At 34.3% G+C, this 24,373-nt stretch overlaps 1 protein-coding gene across 1 annotated transcript in view; it reads right to left on the reverse strand.

Moving 5' to 3' along the window:
- MALRD1 (MAM and LDL receptor class A domain containing 1) overlaps positions 1-24,373 on the reverse strand; it is a gene marked incomplete at both ends in the record, with an annotated part of 583,874 nt that overhangs the window by 347,081 nt on the left and 212,420 nt on the right. The window contains 3 exons of the mRNA XM_079699366.1: positions 3,738-3,951; positions 7,416-7,526; positions 11,682-11,838. Coding sequence (XP_079555492.1) covers positions 3,738-3,951; positions 7,416-7,526; positions 11,682-11,838 — 482 coding nt within the window. The remainder of the gene's footprint in view (positions 1-3,737; positions 3,952-7,415; positions 7,527-11,681; positions 11,839-24,373) is intronic.

Genomic DNA, 24,373 nt, shown 5'->3' on the forward strand with positions numbered 1-24,373 from the left:
TTTTTTTGTACCTATATGAGAAAATGGATGTTAATGGATTACTACTAAACTTATTGTGGTAATCATTTCACAATATAAATAAGTCACGATGATGTATACCTTAAACTTATATAGGGCTGTATGTTAATCATATCTCAGTAAAACTGGGGGGTGGGAATAAATAAGTAAAATGAAAAAAAATTGTTTAAATATCTTTCATCAGGCCTATCCTCATCAAGCTCCCTAATATTGCTATTTGCTCTCCCTCCATTTTTCATCTCCTTTAATTTACTCTATGTTTTCTCATAGAAAATGTATCACTTATCAACTTCTGACAAACTCTGTAATATACATACACACAACCACACACACACATGGATATTCTGTATGTGTGTGTACGTGTGTGTGTGTAGAGGAAGAAAGAATATTTTCTGTTTAACAAAAGAGAATGGGTAATATGATTTTTGTCTGTTTCATTTATGGATGTACACTAGATGTCTCAAACACTGCTTGACATATACCTTTCCAGTAAATATATGTTAAATTAATTTGATATTTTTGTCTTCTTGATTTCTCTTTATCATTCTTGACAGGGTCTTAAAAATGTTATCAGTCTTTCCAAATCCTCTCTCTCTGGCATTTGTGTTATATTCCACTAATTTGTATTATTAACCAATTAATTTCTTTGGTAAGGATTTAAGTATATAAATTTTTCACTAAGCATTTTCTTGGGAAGCCCTACCACAGGTTTTTTAATGCACTATTATTATTATTATTTATTTAAAACATTTTCTAATTTTACTGTAAATTTTTTGGTGGGGAGATGGGTTATTAAAAGTGTCTTCTAACTAACAGGGAATTTTCTAGCTTTTGTCTTACAACTGATTTCCAGCCTAATTCAAAAGATGTAATCCATGTCACTTTAATCCATTTAAAATTATTGACGTTTGCTTAGTGCTTAATAACATATATTCTGTGTGTACTTGAAATAGATGTCTGCAGTTGGGAAATACAGTATTACATGTGCCCATTAGGTTCAGATTACTTACTAATTATTCTGGTCAAATATCCTGCATCCTTACTAATCACAGTGCAGAATTAAATTATTTTGAGCATGCCTGAGATACTCTTGTGTATCACCAATAAATATGCTAATTGGAAAGTACAGAGAAACAAAAATATGATTGTTTGCCAAAGAAGCCTCTATACCAATGGCAAAATATGTTCAACTAAGTTTTCAGATTTCTCAGATACACAAATCACTTTCTTTTTGACTATGTCCTGTATTTTAGATATATTTATATTAAAGCAAAAAAAAAAAAACAGTTAATCTTTCTTCCAAATCTTGCTTTCTGAGCCTATATTGGTCTACAGAAAATTAAAGCCACAGGTACTTTTGTTTTATAAAGGATTATTTTCTTTTCCTTTGTCAGAGATAGTCTATGCCTTTACAAAGAGCTCAGCAGTTTCATTCTTTCTTCTGTTCCTAGGTGGTGTATTTATAGCAAATGATATTTTAGATATTTTTTTTTAGAGTTGTGATACATGTTCAGCCTTTACTTAGACTTCTCACAAAAAAAAAACCCCAAAACAAACAAAAAAAACCCTCACACAAGTTCCAAAGATCATGAAACGTAAGCCTAAATTCTTGGTTGGTTGTCAGCCAAACTTCTGAGATCAATTGCTATGGTGATTTTTTTTTTTAAGTTTTTCTTCCTATTCTTCTGGGTCTAATTAAGCATCAAAGTTTATAGTATATGCAGGAAAAATAACAGCACTCGTAAGTCATATAGCAGGTTCTAGCCACTCTATAATTAAAACATTTAAAACCATTAACATAGGAATACAATTGAATTTTTAAATACATAATAAAATAATCAGTGTTATATAAAAAGAAATCATATTCATGTAATAAGAACCAATATCAACATGTGGGTTATTTTTAAGGTTTGTTCTAACTTTTTGGTTGTTTATTTGTTCTAAGGAGCTGAAAAAATTTTCTTCTTCTCATATAATATCTGGAACTAATTCATCTCTCTTGCTCCAGTATTACTGATATCACAGCCCCATTCAAACGTTACAGTGGTTTGGCAGTCAGTTCACCAGAAAGCACCTTCTGATAAAACTTTCCCTCCAAGGGCTTGTAATTACTTTTGTCTTTATTTTCCATACAAAAGAACTACCATAAGTTTCAGTACATTTCTCTGACCCTCGTAGTATATCAGTATACCCTCCCAAACACAGATAGAGGATTCCTAGAAATATTCGCAAAGTTATTATCTAAATACAAAGAGTTCAAGGAAAATTTAGCCAGAAATAAAATACTTTAAGCACTGAAAAAATTGCATTAAATCATATCTTGGGAAAGAGATAAGTTGGCAACATGACAAATAAAATTCAAAAGCATAATATCTGTTCTGTTTGACTGATAGCCTAATAGATTTGTGAGATACTCAAATGAAAATGGCAATGAAGAAAATGTAAAAGCAATTGATGCAGAAAATAACTAAAAACGCAGCAAAAATATTTATATAAGTTAAAGGTAAAAATTAATACAGAATACAAGATTAGTCAAACAGTTTTGCTTGGTTCATATAATAGTAATAATTGATATTATAAGATATAATCCACACTTGAAGAAACAAATAGTTATTGGATATACACAGGATTTCTACATCTACAACTTTTTTGGTTTTCCTAAGATTCAGTTGTACACAGAGGTGGTATGGTAGCTTGGGCAAAGCAGTGAATCATAAATCAAAGTACCTGGAAACTAGGATCAACTCTGGCAGCACCAGTTTTATGAAATTTGACCAAATCTTAGCCACTCTTGTTCAGCAGCTTTATCCATGGAATGCACTAGTAATATCTGTCCCACTTACCCGTCGGGTTTCTGTGAAGATCAAGTGGAGATGAGTAGATAGAAGGGCTTTGAAAGTTAAAAGTTTTATGTAAATGTGAGCTCTTAATATATTGATGTTGTTCTTGTGATTCCAGATTTGGTTTCAAGAGGCAAAAAAGAGATCACACTGTAATACGCTAGCTCAGAAATTATTATTGGTAATAGTGGAATAATCTGTCAACCTTAATTCTGACAATTTGTATTCACCTCATTTGCAATGAAATGAGGCAACAACGTACTGTGTTCCATGATTTTACAGACTTCCCTGAATGAGCACATATGGCCCATTTAGCTAAGGATATTTTAATAGGTGCTGTTTATTATGAGTTGACCTCTTGTAACAATATTACACAGCTGATATGTGTTTCCCTTAGGAGATCACGTTGTCTATTTTATACATTATCTGGATATTGATTTTTTGGTTTTTTTATCCACTTATCCCAGCTCATAATTGACCCAAGGGAATGACAACTCCCTGAAATCCATCAAAGCACAAAGGCTTGTCAACCTTACGTGAATTGCCATTGATGGACGTTTTGCTTGCCTTCTTTCCAAAGATTTATTTCATAGGGAAAATACTTGTTTGCATTCCGTTTGTCTTTGAAGACACCTGTTTTCCAGTTAATCTCCAATTGTTCACATACAAACAGAAAGCCATTGATTAGTTTTAAATGACTTTCGGTTCTAAATTAAGTATTGAGAGGGAGAAAGGAATGTATTTAAATGGTTAAATCACCTTATCTGCCTTGGCTGCTGAGTTATATATACTCTGTATTTTTCATCAATGAACCCATTGCACAGAGGAAGGTTGTGGGAGACAAAGGCAAAAGTAAGGAGACAGAACACTTCTACTCACCACAGATGAAAGGAGTCTCATCTGAATTATCAGCACAATCGTTCACAAAATCACACAGCTTCTCCCTGGCAATGCAGTGCTTGTTAGCGCATGTAAATTCTTGAGCCGTACATGTTCTGTCTGCGTTAAGTAGGGGGGAACAATCTTGAAAGGAAATATCATCCAATGCTACATCTCCTACGTAACTGATACCACGTTTTGCCCTGAAGACAATCTTAAAAAAAAAAAAAGCCAATATCAGTTGACTCGTCCATCAAGAATTCAAAACTTGGGGCAAACAGTAAATACAGTACAGAACATAAGGGCTTGAATCTGATAAAAATGACCCCGTAATCCCTATGATGAAACTGACCCAGGAAGTTTGAGGGATATCGAAGATTTCTACCACACTCAACAGGTAAGAATGTGGGAGTGGCAACACCATTGTCTCTTGTCTAGATTTTTAGCATACAGGGCCTAAGAAACTGGCAGGAGTCACCTACCACTGCAGCCTCTGCAACTCTCAGACCCAAAACAAGACCTGCTCACTTCTGACAGCTTCATGACATGTGGAAGCAGGAGGTCAACCAGGTGATGGAATGCACCAAGAGACAGAAGATGCAAGCATATCTTTTACTTTATTTCATCCACTTCTTGCCATTCCTCTGATCTGTTCAACTCAACTATTTGAAATTGAAAACATGTCTAACCTCAAAACTATGAATTTTTTTAATTGGCCACATCTTTGGACTTGAAATGATTGTGATTTGCCTTTGATTAATGTATGTGATGAATGAAATTCTCTTGTGTGCCATTGCTGGAGAGTGAGATCCCACTTCTACAGACTTTGATAGAACTGATGAAAAATAGTCACAGGACTCACTAAAGTTTTCAAAGTGAAACTAATTCAGACAGCTTCTATTGAGTTTGTCTGCAAGCTAAATATGTATTTGTGTGTTAACATAAGAAATATTCATATATTTTAAAGTAAATTTAGGACAATTAGAGATGCATTAACAAGAAATACCTATTTACCTCCATGATTTTTATACAAAATAGTTGTCATCAAACTCCCATCTTTTTACCAAATCTAAACAATTATTTTTCTTGAAAGAAGTAATTAGTTTTTCCTTAAGATGTGTTATGCTTTTATACTATTGTATGAAAACCTAGTTGTTTTCCTTTTAAGATGAGAGAATAGAATAACTGAAAATCATGCCTTTCACATTATTAAAAAAAGCAAATAAATGTATAATTTTTATATAAATTCATGTATCAAATTTACATTAAAGGCATATTTTTTTTTCTTCAGAGCAGATGTGCTGGAAAAGAAAAATAAATTTGTAAGACAGATTAAGAGCTTGAATGTGATTAAGACGAGGTGAAACTAGAAAGAATAATGACTACAACTCTTTTATAAGAAAATTGAGCCCAAGAAAAACATGGATACACAAATTGAAAAAGGTACTGTATTATCTGGATATATCTGAACATTTAATTTAAATCTGTGAGACAATGCTCTGTGATTAAGAAATCAGATAATCCAATGCCACACGATGTTGGTTAAGATTCCATAGACTTTAATACTGAATGTGATTAAACTTTTTTTCAAGAGCAATTATGATATATTTTTTTCTGGTAAAATAAAAGCTGGGTCAATCATTTTGTAAAATTTAGGAAGCAATAGAGCACAGCATTTGTATTATGGACTTGTAGATGACCTGCCTGTGTTTAAAGAGTATCACTGCCATTGTAGTTATATAAGTAGGGCAAGTTACCCAAGTTCTAGGTATTTCTGTGCCTAATCTATAAAATGCAGGTAATAAAGGTAGGTACCTCATACAGTTACAGGAGTAATTTTTTTGTTCATAGAACAGAACTTAGCACTTAGTAAGTGCCAGGTATGTGATTGCTCTAGTTATAAAAATTATTATAATTAAATGTTATGCTTAAATTGGGGGTTCCCAAATATAACTCTGAAAACTATCCAATGCTGTATACTTTTACTCAAGGGTTAAAGGCACTCATGTTTCTGAGGCTAAAGGGACTGATACTGTAAAAATGGAAGAACCATGGATAGTATGTGTGTCTCACTACTATTTCTCCAGTGCACAGTAATGTGCTTGCACATAGTAGGTTCTTGATATGCTTTTACTGAAGGAATGAATGAATCACATTAAACATCAAATATTCAGAAACCATTAATATTTCATTTTAAGATTCAAATAACATGGGCATATTTCTCTTCAAATTTCAATGTGAAAAATTAAATTTCAGAAAGGCTAAATTAATAATTGATTCCTCTGCTTAAATTCCTCTTAATGTTGTTTTGAACATGATTTTACCATGCAAATATTCTACTTGCACAGACTAGTTAAGAATTCACTGCCTAAAGTGGAAGCCGATGCCTGGCAGCAGCACAGCCTTCTGCATGTTCTTGCTGATGATTCTTCTTGCCTCAGTTAAAAGGTCTTGGAGGTTAAACAGGTGGAATCCCCTTAATGATAAATTTCATACTGTGCAAGGCCACTAAATTGCTGTCCAATCTTTTCTTCTTCAGGTTGGAATTCTTATCTATTTCCTAAATTATCTACAAATGACCCATAAGAAAACTGGGTCCCAGCAAGAGGTCAAAAATATATGGGATTTATTATAGCTAACATTCTAAGAAATAGGGGATAATGTTGTATCAATGCCTTTAAACAGCTGTATCTAGCCTGTGCTTCCAGTGGAGTTGAAAGAGGCTGATCTATCAGATATGGCATGTGATTGTAGATACAGTTACTGAATATTCACAGCTGATTTGGTTACTCTCGCTACATATTGCATTTCCAGTCCTCTGTACAATTAGCAAAGATATTATAGCTTGTATCTATAGATAAGTGGCTCTAAATTCAAGGAATTAAGCCTTGTGCAGTTATGACTAAGAAAAAATGTTCTCTGACATAAATGGTTCTGGATTCCCACTCTCCCTTATCTAATCTTAAATCTTAATAGCTAAGCTTTACCTTCCAATAAACACCCCTTCTGTCAAAAGCAAAACAAAACAAACAAAAACTCCAAAAGCAAAAAACACACACATCCATGGAGCTCCTGTTTTCCTAATAATCCATAAAAAAATAAAATTCACAGTAAATATCTTGGCACATAATTACTTTCAGTTTAAACATTTTATTCTATGTATTATTTGTTCTTTTCCTTTATTTTTAGGTCTTATCCTCCTAATATTATTGTAATCTACATGAAGACAAATACAGCATCACCCAATTTTGTGCCTCTGAGAATATTTTTCAGTCAAGTAAATCTATTTTCTCTAATAAGGTTCAACAATATAGTGTGCTTTCAAAGGTCTCTTTAATTGGGTTTGAAATAAACTAATGTAATTACTCTACAGTCTCTGAGAATATATTTGCAAAATAGTGGGAGGTGTTCTTAATATGTAGGAGGCTGATTGTGGAGGCAGGAGATGGTTGTCACTAAAATGAGATGTTCCTAGAAAAATGGTTGCCTCTTTGGGAAAAAAAATTAGGGCGTTTCAGAACCATAAATTCCTTATGGAAAGTGCTGTAAGGAGTGGTAAGCGTTCATACAGCACATCAGAAAGGGAAAGAGAGACAAGAAGACAAGGGGTAGAGGAAATAAATTAAAATTAAAGAATCAACAAAATTCAATCATCATCTAAATACTTGGATTACAAACCTGTATATAGGAATGAACGCCTAAAAACACCTCTATTTTTTTCCACTGTGCACCTTGCTGTCCACTTTGAGCCCACAGTTGAGAAGTAACATTGTCTATCTTGCTGAGTACCTGCAGAGATAAATCAAGTAAGAAGTGTTGAAATATTTTACCTTGACAAATTCTAAACATGTAGAATTCTCCCAGTAATTTTTTTTCATTTTAATATCAACATGAAACCCTGAGAGAAAAGCTCAGACATTTTTCATTAGATGTCTTTGTTTTCTAGAACAGCACTGTGCCCCCAGGGTACCTCATGTGCTTTGTGTAATAAATTTGTGCATGAATATCTGTCAGTCAAGTCTGAAGTTATCTGGGCACCATATGATTAAGAACTCTTAACTACCTTAGTTTTTAAAAATCTGACAGCAAGAACAACTGGAAGTCTCAATATTAAATAATATTCATGTAGTCACATGAAAAGCACAGAATTATTTACTAAACACAGTTTTGAGAATGACATTAGGTCCAGTGGGGATGGGGATGTTACAGTGGGAGTCCATTCAATTCCAACAGTACATATGGGTGATGTGAGTGGGCACCTACTCATCTAAGCCAGCAAGAGCTCCCCACCCAAAAAACTCTCACCAGTACTACTGGGCCCTCATTCTAAAGGGAAATTGAGACTCATCTCAGCAGAAAAATTATCATGGCTCTTCTTTTAGAATGACACAAAATGAGCCATCAAGAAAGTAATTAAATAGGGAAGAGCAGTAGAGTTCCACATTTTAAAATAACTGACTTAGATGATGTATTTAATTATTTCACAGCACTAATTTTTAACAATACAATGTGTATAACCAGTTCATTACTCACATAAAGGGTTTGGGGAGATTTTGACTTTTGAAAGTGAAGGTAACTTTGAATGCTTTCATGATCAGTTTTTTAAAAATTAAATGCAGGGGACTTTCCTGGTAGCGCAGTGGTTAGGAATCCACCTGCCAATGCAGGGGACACGGGCTCGAGCCTTCGTCCGGGAAGATCCCACATGCCATGGAGCAACTAAGCCCGTGTGCCACAACTACTGAGCCTGTGCTCTAGAGCCCATGAACCACAATTACTGAGCCCTCACGCCACAACTACTGAAGCCCATGCACCTAGAGCCCATGCTCCACAACAAGAGAAGCCACATCAGTGAGAAGCCCACGCACCGCAACAAAGAGTAGCCCCCGCTTGGCGCAACTAGAGAAACCCCGTGCGCAGCAACAAAGACCAAACTCAGCCAAAAATAAATAAATAAATTTATATTTAAAAAATTAAATGCAAATGGTTATTTTTATAGAGCTAGAGCTTCTAGAGTCATATAAAAAGTCGTATGTGGCTAACAAAGATATCACTAAATTCTTGAATTCAAGTTGAATCAACATATTATTAAAGTCAAGAAAACAAAATTTCTAAAATATACAAAAATTAGTTTTGAAGGATACTAAAGAGAATGTATAGGAATTAGATCTTCTTTTTATGAATACTGCTCTATACACAAATCACTAAGGAAAACTGTGTTCATGAAACATAGTAATGCAACATTTAATGTTATTTTACTAAGCTGTGTACAAAATAAGGATCATATGTATTACCATTTTAATTATTTGATAATTAACTACTTATAAAATTTTAAGGTTTTATAATTTTTCACAAAAAATCTTATTCTGAAAAAATGAAAGCCTATCAGATAATTAATCTCAACCACAAAATATACCTGGTAAGTAATTCTCATTTTTCTGATGCAAACCCTGTAGTTAGCTGTATTGATTGTTTTGTCTAAAACCATTTTTAAAAACTCAATGCGACACAAATGGTAAATTGTCACATCAATCCACAAGACTACTTCGATGCTTTCAGATTATTAAACATGCACACATACATATACACAAACAAGTTTACTCTTAAACTATTTTTGGTGAGAAGTCTCACCTATAATAAATAAAACTATTCTTCCAAAATTGCTTTATAAATTTAACATGTTTCCAATAAAAAAAAGTAACAGCATTTTCAAAATAAGATATGTTTATCTAATTTGGGGAGGAAAATAATATTTAATATGGCCAGGAAAATCCTAGAATAAGATAGTTAAAAAATGAGAAAAAAAACCCTAATATTAAAATTACATCAAGCTACTAGGAAAGAAGTGGTTAAGCAGCTGATCTGCAGTCTATTTCTATTTATTGGGGAAAAATAAAGCAGGTAGCCCAAGTGTAATCTCTTTGCAAATATACTAAACATAGACTTCTTGGAAAACAAATTAATGTTATTTGATGGGGGGAGAGACCTTATCTATGGCTGTTTTTACTGAGATATCCCTGGTCTAAAACTGCTCATGTAAACAATTCTGAAATCTGGGGATTTATTTTTCAGACATGGCTTTTTGGAAAATGTCATGTAAGCTATGAAACAGAGTATAAATGGAGATGCTTCAAAATTGAGTTGGCTTCTCTGTGTAAACGATGTGTCTATACGTATACTTACAAACCTTATCTATTATATAAGACATGTCTAATAGGGGAAGACAGGATCTAGGGGATCTGCCTTAAAATTGCAGAACCTCTTTCTGTTTTGTCCATATAACTTGGTCATCTAAAAGAAACCAGGACCCGCTGGAAAAATAGTTACCTCCAGGGATGGAACAGGATAACAAAAAGTTGAGTCTGGAACATCTTCTTGGCCAAAAAGAAAGGAAATGATCAAAGAATGATTGGACTTGTCAAAGAGACACAGAAGTCAGTTTAAAGGGTTTCCTATAACTGAATCTGGGACAATGTAAGAACCAATAAATAGTAATAGTGTTGACAACAAACTGGATAAAATAGGAATCCATGAGTCCACACTGATATAAATCAATAAATGGAGAATTTTTCTAACAAGGGAAAACCAACCTACAAATGTAGACAGAATAATGGAGTTAGACAAAAATAGGCAATCATCATAGTAAAATTAATGTGGCAAAAAATACTAAAGGAAGCAAAAATTAGTGGGTATAATTGAGTTGAGATCAGGATTTTACATACTCTCAAAATATCTCATCAAAAATATTTATTGATAACAAAGGGAACAAAAGTACTGAGACCAATAGACATCATGTACTAACCAATGGGATGCAATAAAAATAATACAATATTGGTGATATTACAGGGAAAAAATGTTTAACATTGAACAAATACAATTTGAAGGACATTTCACAAAATGACTGGATTATAACCTTTAAAAATATCAAGATCATAAGGTTTAAGGGAAATGAAGGAATTACTTCAGTTTTAAAGACACTAGGGACTTCCCTGGTGGTGTGGTGGTTAAGAATCCACCTGCCAATGCAGGGGACACGGGTTCCAACCCTGGTCCGGGAAGATCCCACATGCCAGGGAGCAACTAAGCCCATGCACCACAACTACTGAGCCTGAGCTCTAGAGCCTGCGAGCCACAACTACTGAGCCTACGTGTCACAACGACTGAAGCCTGCGTGCCTAGAGCCTGTGCCCCACAACGAGAAGCCACCGCAATGAGAAGCCCATGCACCATAACGAAGAGTAGCCCCCCTGCTCTCCACAACTAGAGAAAGCCTGCACGCAGCAACAAAGACCCAACGCAGCCAAAAATAAGATAAAAATAAATTTATAAAAAATAAAAAATAAAAAAATAAAGACACGAAAGAAATAACAATGGAGTGTGATAAGTAATTCTGTATTGAACTCAATTTTTCCTATAAAAGATGTTATTGGGACAATGAGCAAAAAACAGAATCTCTGAGTGAAAGGTAGAATGCAGTTGTCTGTGAGATTCTTGCAACCTTTTGTGAGTATGAAACAATTTCTTTTTTTACAAAAAAACAATTTGAAAGAGAATATTGGAGAATGTAGCACCACTATATCAAAGACAGCAAGAAGGCACATCTGAATATCACCAAAATGTATATATTCATTTGATTGTGTTATTCTCAGAATATTGATACTGAAACCTATATGACATATTTCAAGGGTAAAACAGTATTACACAGAAGCTGCAACCTCAGAATAAAGACCATAATCATAAATAGAATAGTTTAAAGAAATCCTATTCGCCATTCAGGTCCAATTCTACTGAAGCTTTTTTTCAATCATACTGTTTTCAAACCAGTGAAGTGTTGATAACTGTCCATTTTCATTTATTAGCAGACTACATATTTTAATAACACTAAATTATACAATATGAATTTTTGTAGAAGAAATTCAGAAAATGCAATTGCCTAAGAAGTACCTGGAGAGAACCAACTGTGGCACCATTCATATGGGTCCAGAACACCAGGGTACATTTTGGTCCCGTGCGTGAAATAACAGGAGTGAGGATGTCAGCCATGTCACCAAACTTTCCATTTGAGCTATCAGCATACAGGTACCAGCCATCTGTGGTATTTCTGGGGAAAGAATGATGCATTTATCAGGTAAAAAAAGAAAATCATAAAATACAGTTTGTCATTAATCATATTTTATTGTTCTAAAATTTCTCCTAAAAGTATAACAATGTTTTTAGAGCAATGGTGATATAAATAATTCTACTATTTTGATTTTGAATCCATGTGTCCATTGGTACAATGTACAAAAATTATGGTAAAGGTTGAAATCATTAGGCCTAATATGTAATAACTTGGTTGATTTTTTTATAATAATACTGCTGATACTCTGATCAGTTTTGTAGAGTTTTTTTATGTGGGTAAAATGAGACATTGAAGCATTGAATACATTTAGAAGAGGCATAAAAAGAACAAAAATATAAATAATTAAAGTATGAAAAAGAGAAAGGAAACTGTCTTGGAGTTCTACTCACTGGTCTAAAAGGCTTTCAGGTTCAAATTTATTTTATCTATTAATTTAGGTCAGTTTTACTTAAACATATTTTAATAAGCAGGTAGATAACCTTTTAATGTTGTTTTAAGTAAAGAAGGGTATTTATTGGTTCACATAACTGAGAAGTACAGGGGATACACTAGCTTCAGGCACAGTTGGATCCAGGGGCACAAACACTGTTATCAGGACTCAAGTCTCTCCATCATTTGGCTTAGTGGGTAGATAATTTTTAAAGTGTGTCTTTTTTTCCCCCTAGTTCCAAACCAGAGAGGGAAAATAATGATGGAAACACTTAAATATCAATGTAATCTTGCCATAAGGGATAAAGTTTATGCCCCCACTTTAATTACCAATTCAAAAAAGAGATAATAAAACATTAAAGACATGCTATGTAACACACAGCTTTTTGAAATATTAAATAAGGAAGTGATTCCTCAAAATTCAGACATTCTAGCGTTCTTTAATTTCTTTGATTAATTATATTTCACACCACTTTTTCACCACATGTGATACTAGTACCATGGAGTTTAAACTTGCTACTTATTAAAACCATTTTGAAAGTTTTATCTTTTTTTTTTTGAGGAAAGACATGAATCATTAATAGAAAAGAGATGGAGAGAAAGGGAGAGGTATTCATTCAGTCACCACGTATTTATTGAGTCAGTCTTTCCAGTGTTACTTGTCCAAGGCAGTAGGAATGTGCTGTGGGCAAAAGACATGGCAGGGCTGGCCTCTGACCTCAGCACTTACTAGATGGGCAACATTAGGCAGGTTATTCAACCTCTCTGAACCTATCACTTTCTTCATTTATAAAACAGGATAGCTCCATGTTATTACTAGGAGTTAGAAATAAAATAAGTGGAATTTCTATCATAGTACTGGCCCATCTTATATATTTAATAAATGGTAGTTGTGATTTGTGGTTATGTTTATGTCATTAGTTGCTGCTAATAAAGAATTTAGTGCCCTGTGAACTACACAGGGTATGAATTAAGACTGCTTTTAAGAGCTAGGATTATTATATTAATTTGTCTGAATTGTATGTCAATGAATAAAAAGTTCCAGCTTTGTTCCTTGTGTGTGTTTAATATCCCAGGACCCCACGGATGCTGAGAACAAAGATGAATACATGAATTCTTCATTGGTTCACAGATTCACTGTGATCCAGCACAATTTTAGTAGATATATTTTCCCCAAAATTGACAAACTGATTCTAAGCTTAATATGGAAATCCAAAGGACTAAGAATAGCCAATTTTATCACAAAGGAGAACAAAGTTAGAGAATTTACTCTATCAGATACTGATTCATTATAATGGTAAAATAATCAAGACAGGGTGGTATTGAAGTAAAGATGGGAAAATGGGCCAGAGAAATGGATAAAAGGGTCCTGAAAATTCTACATATATTTATACATCTGATTTATGAAAAGCTTAGCTCTTCAGAGCAGTGAAGGAAAGGACAATCTTTTCAATGTGGATTGAATAAACTAGGTAGCCTTGTGGGGAAAAAACAAACCTTGACCCCTATTTCACAGCATTCAAAAATAATAAATTGCAGGTAGAATGTATCTGAAATGTGAAAGGTAAAACAACAAAGCTTGCCTAAGATACATAACAATATTTTGATGATATGAGACTGAGAATTAATCTTTAATAATATATAAGGATTACTATCCATAGGGGAAATACAAAAAATAGGGCTGTATTCAAATTAAGGATTTCTGTTTATCAAAGATACCAATATGATGATCAAGGCCAACCAGTGAATGGGAGAAAACATTTGCATCCCATTTAACGAATGTTACACTTACTATCTACTAATATCTCATGCACTATGCCAGATGTTCAACAATGCCTGTGTGTGTGTAGTGTGTGTATGTTTTTATACATACATATTATATAACTACATACATACAAGGAAGAACAGAATGAAATGTCTCCAAATGCTAATATGTTTTTATCTTTGTTTGGGGGCCACGGCTATTTTGTTTCCTACACAGTGCCTGGTTCACAGTAGACTCTCCAAAAGTACTTGATAAACAAAATACACAAGGTAGTTTAAAATCAGTACAGCACATGTGGAAATAAATAGACCAAGAGAGTGACAGAACTGTAGAGTCAGATGAAATTACACAGGAAAAGTTGATAATAGTATATTCCAGGCTGGGGGAGAAAAAAACATAAAAAGACAGAACAATGTTAGAGACCATGGAAGAATTAAGTGACTAAAAGTCACAATTCTAGTAATGATAAAAGCATCTACTCAATGGTTCTTCAACTGGAGGTCCCTGTACTAATTTCCCAGAAACTACACGATGAAAAATGTTAATGTTTAATTTCCCCAATACAGTATAACTTGAGAAAATTCAGTCACAATAATAAATTTAAAATAAATTATTGAAACAATTCTTTAAAATTTTATATCCTTGAAATATATATATTTCAATTGCAAGGAAAATGAAAAAAGGGAGACATGCCAGGAGATCAATTTGAAAAATGCAAATAACAAAACTGCATTTGTGTTTTTACACTGCCCCACACTGTACTAGTGTAAAAGTATATCATTCGGTCGCCAGTCTTCTATGCATTAATTGGGGGCACATGATGTATGTATGATTCCTAATGGAAAAATGAAGAATTATATGAACACTTGCCTATGTCTGAGATGAGATTATCTGAGCATGTACCTGCAAAGGAAATCAACTGCCCTCCTGGGATGAATACAGCAGTAATGATCACACCTAACAGTGCTGTCACTTATAAAATATCAGCATCTCTCTACCAGCCTTCAAATTGTCATTTCTCATACAGGGCTGGAAGTAGGATGTTTTATAGAAATATACCTTTCCTAACGAAACACATCATAAACCACACAGTAGTAAAGGTTTAAAGAAAGCAGTGCTTTACACTCAGGTGTTGCAAAAATAAAGATCCCAGGCGATGATGTATAAGTCATTAAGAACTCATTTATTAAAAGAGGTCTGATTTACAGTCCAAGCTATTTTAAAGAAAGTTGCCTAAGCCTCATAGGATAATCAGTTTCTAAAGTCTTCATATTACACAAATTAAGCAATTTAAAAATTGACATTTTTCCCCCTTATTTGAGAATCTCCTGGGTATTCACCCTAATTAAATTAATAAGAAAAAATACCCTTGCATGGACAAATAAAAATATTCTTGAGTTAGGTCAACTGACCTTTAATACTTGTACAGTATAAGGGACATATTCTTCAGGCTTATCCTTTGGGTTGAGATATAGCCTGTGATTGATTATGATAATGTAGGCTGTTATAACATACCTGATGGGATATGAGCTACTGAAAGTTGTCATGAACTTGATTACTTTCATGAGTAACAGAAAATACAAACTGTTCAACAGTATAATCCTCCTAGGGGTTTCCATAGTATTACCCTCGTGTCTGTGGTGCACCAACCTTGCTATGTGCAACTGCTCCCCGCCCCTCCCACCAACTCCACGGTCTGACTCACCAACTGCTGGAGCTTCTTAAATAAGATGGAACACTCAGAGCTCTTATGTGGGATTTTTAGAATATAAATTAAGGAAAAAGGAACATTCCTTCTTGAATGTCAAGGCATGCTTCCCCTCCAACCTCCCACCCCACAAACCAAGGTTTGAAACCGGCTCTGTCGGACTCCAAAATTCCACACACACCCTCTAGATTCTGCTGGAGTATTGCAGAAGAGACAAACAAAAAAGTTTCTATTAGACCTTATTGGTCCTTTATAATACACACCTGATCCTACCATCCTGCTAGAAATCTTCAACACACCTTTACTGACTCAAACTGAGATCCTTGAACTAAACTGTATGTTCCTGGATTGCAAGTAAATAAGAAGCCTCAGTAAAATACACATTAATTCATTACACACACTGTCAGATCAGACGACACTATTTTTCATAGTGAGACTTTCTTGATAATTGAAGCAGTGAATTAATTTGCATTCTGGTGCAAGCTCTTTTATATCGTTATGTATTTGTAACTAACAGTCCACAGGAGGTGGGAGATAGATGGGCCCCTGGGCCAGACAGCTGGTGCTTGTCAAGTGGAGTAAAATTGAAGCTTTGTTCTCACCCAGGAACTCCAAGGACAAAGCTAGTGGCAGAAACTGAGCTCCGCTGAAGTAAAGAGATAAGGTGCCCACTCCTGAGGTCAAGGAAGACTTCCCTCTGCATATGTGCAGGAAGGCTTCTTGGGGGTCAAAAAAGGAGGGGGGCACCACCCCATAATATGTGTGCACATGCACCCACAGGCCTCTGTGGTGGGGTCAATCTTAGCAAAAAGTTGAGTACGCATGTTGGGGAGGATCCTGGAAACATTCAGGTGTGAAAAAAAAAAAACGAGAAAATTGGCCAAAGGTAAACAAAGACCTGGAAGGACTGTCCTGTGTAAGTGATTTAAATGACATCTTTACGGCACTCCTCATTCAGGATGCCCCCAGTCCCCTCCAGGTGTGTATCCCTGCTTTGCTTCTGACTTACTGCTCTCCTTCTTAGAGAGGACACCATACCCTGTCTCTCTGGATGTGTATTTCTGCCTTGCTGCTGTCTTAAATAAACAAACTGTTTGTCTGTGTGCTCTCCCACATGTTATGCTGTGTCTCCAATAATAAACTTTGTACCTGTTTTTACAGTTTTTGCCTCCTTAAAACATTCTTGCTTTCAAATGGGGGAAAGAGCTAGGGCCACTTTGCTTCTAGCCCCTAGGCCCTGGTGGTCTAGTGGCTAGGATTCCTGGTTTTCATCCAGGCTACCCATGTTCAATTCCTGGGCAGGAAACTAAGATCTCCCTTCAGGACCACTCACTGCTGTCTCTCAGAGATCACCCAGAGTGGTCTTTCATACTGAAGTGGTATATAACTGGGGTCAGAGAATATTTTTCTGTAAAGGCCATACGGTAAATATTTTAGGTTTTGTGGGCCATACGGTCTTTGTTACAACTATCAGCACTGTCTTTGTGGCATAAAAGCATCTATGGACTGCTTAAATGAATGATTATAGCCATGTTCCCAATACAATTATATTAACAAAAACAGGCATCAGACCAGAATTGGCCCACAGGCCATAATTTGTTCACCATCATTCTATGGATAAAATTCTCAACTCATCAGGATCTGAGAAATAAGTTTCTATACTAATATCCAGCTTCATCTTTCATATATTACTTTACTCAGACACCGAGGTTCATACCCATCCTATGTGTTCATGCAGTTACTTGGATACATCATGTACTTTATTTTCTCTGTCTCCCTTATACTGGTCTTTCTCCTGGGCACACATATAACCTCTACTCTTGGTCTTTCCCCTTTACTACTTTGATTTACCTTCCACAACGTATCTCAAATACACTCTCATTTCCAAGCCTTCTTAAATTCCTACACTAAAAATTCCCTGATTCAAAATCATCCCCTCACTTAAGAATTCCATATCTTTTTATACATAACTTTTTAGATGTATTTTTCATATTAGATTTTAATTCATTGAATATGAAGTTATATGCCCCACTAGATTATAAATATACCAAGGCACATATTTTAACTTATTTATTAAAGTATCTAGGACACCTTATAAAATGGCTTAAATTCTACTGGTGCTTAATAAATATTTCTTGAATATGTTGCTAAATAAGCAGGAGATATTTCCTGCTTTTCTATAAAAAAAATCTCCTTTACACATACAATTTGCATCTCAATTTTGAAAAAGGATTTACAATTTTAGCAGGTTTTGGATTTCTCTTTCCTAGTCTTGTGAAACCAAAAATGAAGAAAAAGCATTTGTTGAAATTTTATATAACCACCTGTTTTACCAATTCAAGTTCAATAACAAAGGTATTACAGTCAACTACTTTAATTAGGAGCACCCATGGTTCTTGTTTCAATATTGTACGACATTCACTGGAGAATAGGTCTTTGTGAGGCAAGAAGAAACACATTTTAAAAATAACCAACTGATAAATTTAAAACTCTAAGAAATTACACAATGTAGTTATTTTTATTTATGATCTAATTCCAAAATAGGAATATAAAAGGCTCACTAAAGTATGTATATTCTTTGTTAAATAGATTTCAGGTCAAAGAAACACTAGCTTCTACAATGTATAAAATATGGGAATTTTTAGAATCAGTCTTTAAATTAGTACGCCTTTAAATTAGGGAGTATTAAATAATAGTTTATTATTTGATACTTGCAACAAACCTAAGAAGGTAGGATTATACATTACTATTTCATACATGAGATATCTAAAATTAAACAATTTGCCAATGGTAATTCCCTTGGTAAATATTGAAGTCAGGACTGGAGCTAGATTCATCTCTCCATATTTTATACTCTAAACTAGTTGTCCTCTAAGGATGGTGTCTGAACCAGCATCATCAGCATCACCTGGAAACTTATTTAAAGTGCCAATTCTTGGGCCATATCTCAGACCTACTGAATCAGGAACTCTGGGGTAGGGCTCGGCAATCTGTTTAAAAATTGTTTCAGCTTATTCTGCTGAATGCTAAATTTTGAGACCCACTTCTCAAACCCACTGACACTAACAGATAAGAGTATTTACAATTCCAAGTTGTTAAATCAAGACGCTAATCCAAAAGGAATACATAGAAAAACAGCTATTCAAGCTTTATTATCCTTCCTAAAATAAACACTGTGGGGAAAATAACTATAAGATTAAAGAATTTTTTGACATTTGTTATTACAATACCTCATTTTCCATTACATAATATGTAGAAAACAGCTCCTATGTTCTAATAGTAGAAGGAGAAGAAGAAGAGGAAGAGGAGGAAGAAGAAGAAGAAGAAGAGGAGGAGAAAGGATGGAAAAATGAGGAAGAAGGAAGAGAGGAAGAGAGGAGAAGAAGAAGAAGAAGGGGAAAGAGAACAAGAAGGAGAAGAAGAATTAGAAGGAGAAGAAGGAGAAAGAAGAAGAAGAAGAAGAAGAAGAAGAAGAAGAAGAAGAAGAAGAAGAAGAAGAAGAAGAAGAAGAAGAAGAAGAAGAAGAAGAAGAAGAAGAAGAAGAAGAAGAAGAAGAAGAAGAAGAAGAAGAAGGAGAAGAAGGAGAAGAAGGAGAAGAAGGAGGAGAAGGAGGAGAAGGAGGAGAAGAAAATGGTTGGGAGAATTATGGGTTGAAATTCTTAATCGAGTGTATTTGAGAAACACAGGGCACAACTCAAGGGTTCCATTTAAACACACACACACACACACACACACACACACACACACACACACACACAGTTTGATGTAAATAGCCCTTCAGGAGTTCTGTAGACAAGAACTGTAGCCATTATATTCTTTTTTTCACTCATGCATCCCTAATGTATTTGAACAACACCAAAAAAAGTCTGGCACATGGTAAGCACTCAGTAAGTATTTGCCAGCTGAGTAAATAAAAAATACTAATGACTTGTTTTTGAGAATCACTAAATACCTTTTAATAAAATTTTTTGACCTAGCTTTCAAAACAAATTAGAATAATTTAAATTTTTGAGAATTTAAAAATAATTTTAAAATTAAAAAACATATCATAGTTATAAGAAATGACTCATATTTATGCAAGAATTTACTCACATGTAATTGTGAATGAAAACTCTATTTGCTCGAGACAAAACAGACTTCAAAGTAAAGAAAGTTGTCAGGGATAAAGAAGGTATTACATAATGACAAAAAGTTCAATAGTTCAAGAAGACATAACAATCCTCAACATATCTGAGCCTAACAACAGAGTGTCAAAGTGAGGCAAAAACGAATAAAACTGCAAACAGAAATAAATGAATCCACTATCGTTGTTAGAGAATTCAACACCCCTTTATCAAAGATGAACACACACAGCAGGCAAAAGAACAGTAAGATACCCATTTGCAAAATAATGAAGTTGGACCTTTACCTTATATCATACACAAATATTAACTCAGACTAAAGCACAACCCTAAACATAAGAGCTATAAAACTCTCAGAACAAAGCCTAGGGGAAAAGTCTTATGACATTGAATTTGGCAGCTATTTCTTGGATATGACACCAAAAGCAAAGGCAACAAAAGAAAAAATAGATAAATTGAACTACATCGAAATTAAAGATTTTGTGCATCAATGAACACTATCAACAGAGTGAAAAGTCAACACAAAGAATCTGAGAAAATATTTGCAAATCATAGTCTGATAAGAGATTAATATCCAGAATATATAAAGAACTCCTACAACTCAACAAAAAAAACACAAAAAACCCAATTCAAAGTGAGCAAAAGAATTTAACAGATATGCAAATCACCAATAAGCAAATAGAAAGATGGTCAATGTCACTAGCATTCGGGAGATGCAAATCAAAACCGCAATGTGATATGACTTCACACTCATTATCTTGGCTATTGTAAAACAAAACAAAACAAAAAATAAATGTTGTCAAGAACGTGGAGGAAGAAATCCTTGTTATACATGTAAAATTTTATGTTACATATATTTTATCATAATAAAATTTTTTTTAAGATTTATTTTAATAGGAAGCAAATTAAAGATCTTATCACCTTTCAGGAGAGAAAAAGCATTAGCTCTATTCAAATCCAATATTTAATATCTTCCAATACTTTGCTTTATTCCTCTTACCATAATTATATAAAGAAAACATAAAGACTTTTTATCTTAAGTATCATATATATAAATATACCCTCAAATCTTTAATTTACCCAGTGGATATTACCAGTATTATCATTTTCTATAGGTTCCATGTCATGAAAAAGATTGAGAAGCCCAGCTATATTCCAGCTTCCTTTCCTATCTATTGGCTAGTTAATTTAGTTGTAGGAATATAGGAATTGAAAGTCAAAGGAGAAATGAGAATAAGCAGAAGTATAGCACTCTGTCTCAAAAAAGTAATATCTGTAATGGAGAGATAACAACTGCTTGGAAAATCTTCCTTTGAAAAGCAGTTTGGCTTATTCCATAATCTAAAATCAGTATAAGCCTGCTAATGTCAAGGGGATAAAATCTATGTACAAGCAGTCTACGTTAACAGGTAATAGGTTTGTCAGATGTAAAAGACAATCTCAAGTATGCAAATGAGAGGTTTTCCAGTCAGATTCTGACTCCTTCAACATTACCAGGGTCTGAAAAAAAGTGAGCTGTCCTATGCTCAAAATTTAAATGATTTCTGTATTTGAATACTTTTCAAGATGATTAAAGCTATGGTGCCTTGAGATTAAACACTTCTCCCTTTGCACAATTTTTTTCTAAAACGCCACACTGTACTACAGATTAAATTAGTAATAAAGCATGAGTAAGAAGCAGCTATGATGTCTAAAACTACCTGCTGTCCTGTGTTACACACAGAAAGTTGACCCTCAGATTTGTGCATTTGTAGAGAGAGAAGATGATTTGGTTCTGGTTCTTAACCTCCTCACAATCACAGTTATCAGAGGGGATTCATGTTGTGCCATTTCTTCTCTGTGAGCTGCCACCAGAGTTCAACATCAGTATTTTAACACCTGTATACTTTGTTAAGGATGATCATGAATTATCATTCTTTGACCTTTACATTATTCTACAGCATTGCTCATCAGCAATTGCAGTTATGAGTTATTTATAGTATCACTGGTCTGTGACAGAAAGGGCAATCTAAATTCTGAATATATAAAAGGTGGAGATCATGTTAGAAGCATTTGAAAATGTAAACAAACACTACCACAGTGTTTTGTGGCTGATTCTGTTTTTCTAATAACGTGAATACAGAATGTCACAACTGGAATCTATACTAAGGCAATGCTAGTAATGAAACAGAAATGGTACAAGCTATGACAGTTAAGTTCTGTTAAGAAGGAAATCTTTTTTGAATGGAACATGAATAGTAAATGGGTCTAGTCCAGGATAATTCTGGAGCAGATTTTTCCACTCTGTAAAAAGCCTCTCACATCCTTTCATTTTACACCGGTCTTTTAAATACACCAATTATATTGATTAGAACTACTGGGTGTCGATATTTATGTTTCAGAAATTTTGTTGATAAAAACTGAATTTAATATTTAAATTAAAAAAATAATTTAATAGTAAATAAAATAAAAATCATTTAATTTTTAAAATCTACGTTTTCTACTTAACTCACTAAAAGCTTTCCCAGAAAACTATTTTGAGTTCATGACATCCTAACCAACAGTATAACTGTGTTTGGTTAGAAAACTTTGTATTTTACTTAAAAGAGACTGAAAACTAATCCCTGGCAGGAAATTTAGATCCCACTTTAAAGAAAATATGAGAAAATTTTATTTTAAACTTAGTGATTTCCCCAAAGAAATTCTAGGCCAAGATATTTTTCTGTCTTTCTTCTCTTTTACAAGAAACTGCATACATCTCATGTAAAATATATCCAAAGTTAGTAAAAGTAATGTATCCGTGCATATGAGTTAAAAACATAACAGATCAGGAAATAATCCATAAAAGCACTATAATTCTATCTATAGCAGCTTAGAAAAGAGAACTAATTTTATCCTCAAAATTTTATTAGTGCTACCAATCTCCTCTGGCTTTGCTTTCAGCTTCGCTTTATCTTTTAAGGACTCCTACATTGGTCCAAATATTAAATGTTTCAACTGTGTTGTCTTATCTTTTCATCACTCCTCTTTTCTCACAGTCACTTGGTATGAGACCAGCACTATGGTAGGTGTTATAAAACAGTCAAATTGTCAGCGCCCTTTTCCTTGAGATACTTACAGCATCATGAAGGAGTTAGACAAGTAAATTAACATTGGTGGTATTCTGGGACACGTGCTGTACTACAGCTAATGCCCAAAGAAGAACTATTTGGATTTGACTGGAGTCCCAGAAGAACTGACTTTCAACTAAGTTTGAAAGGATGGTTAGGAGATTGTCGAATGAAAGTACCATGGCATGACACAGAGTCACATTTAGAGAATAAATAGATTTGCTGGATGAATGGGAGAGTGGGCTGTTGATGATGGGACCAAAATAAGGAGCCTGCGTCAGACAAGAAAACATCTTAATGATGGATGTATTAACTAACCTTACTCTGGTAATCATTTTGCAATATGTACATATATAGAATCATTACATTGTACAATCTAAGCTTACACAATGTTATATGTCAGTTTTATCTCAATAAAGTTGGAAACAACAAAAAAATTATAATACCAAGCTAAGGAGATGAAGAACATCGACTTGGATATTTGCTAAAGAACTCAAAAACAAAATCAGGTATTTTTTCTGTTCCCACAGAAAGGTCATAATTGGACTTCTGCCAACCCAGGCTTCCAAGTTAAAAACTAACGGTGCTCTTTAGCAGCTCTTTGTTTTTGCCTTACATTTCCAATTAATCCAACTGTATTGCATTTATGTGATACATGTATTACATCAAACTATATAGAAATTCCTCTTTTTTGTCCTTCCTAATTTCACTCTTTACTCATCACTTAGAGTATTTCAACAATGGAATAGCTACCAAGCACAAAGTGACATGCTACTCCAGTCAGTCACTGTTACCAATAACTTTAGAAAAGCAAATCCAAGCACACCTTTCCCTTCATTAACTGTCTGTTTTATCACTCTACTATTGCAGAATAGCCCCAACTCTGAAGACTGCTATAGAATGAATCACCCAGGTTCCATTAGCTTCTAACTTCCAATTAGAATTGGCGGGTGTAAGAAACCGGCAGAAGACTGTAGCGTGGAAGGAAAGAGTGTTCAGGGTATTTATTCCCACAACCCCATCCCCTTCCCTCTCTGCCTCACCATGGTTGTGGCAGGGAGAGAGACACAAAGTGAAGAGGAGGTGGGCAGCCTACCTGAAAAAGAATTCAGAGTAATGATAGTAGAGATGAGCCAAGATCTCGAAAAATGAATGGAGGCTCAGACTGAGAGGATACAAAAAATGTTTAATAAAGAGATAAAAGCTTTAAATAACAGAGATGAACAATACAATAACTGAAATGAAAAATACACTAGAAGGAATCAATAGCAGAATAAATGAGTCAGAAGAAAGAATAAGTGAGCTGGAAGACAGATGGTGGAAATCACTGCTGCAGAAAAGAATAAAGAAAGAAAAATGTAAAGAAATGAGGACATGAGCTGCTTGTAAATTTTGGAGATTA

Source organism: Hyperoodon ampullatus (assembly GCF_949752795.1).
Source record: "Hyperoodon ampullatus genome assembly, chromosome: 3".
Classification (NCBI taxonomy): domain Eukaryota; kingdom Metazoa; phylum Chordata; class Mammalia; order Artiodactyla; family Ziphiidae; genus Hyperoodon; species Hyperoodon ampullatus.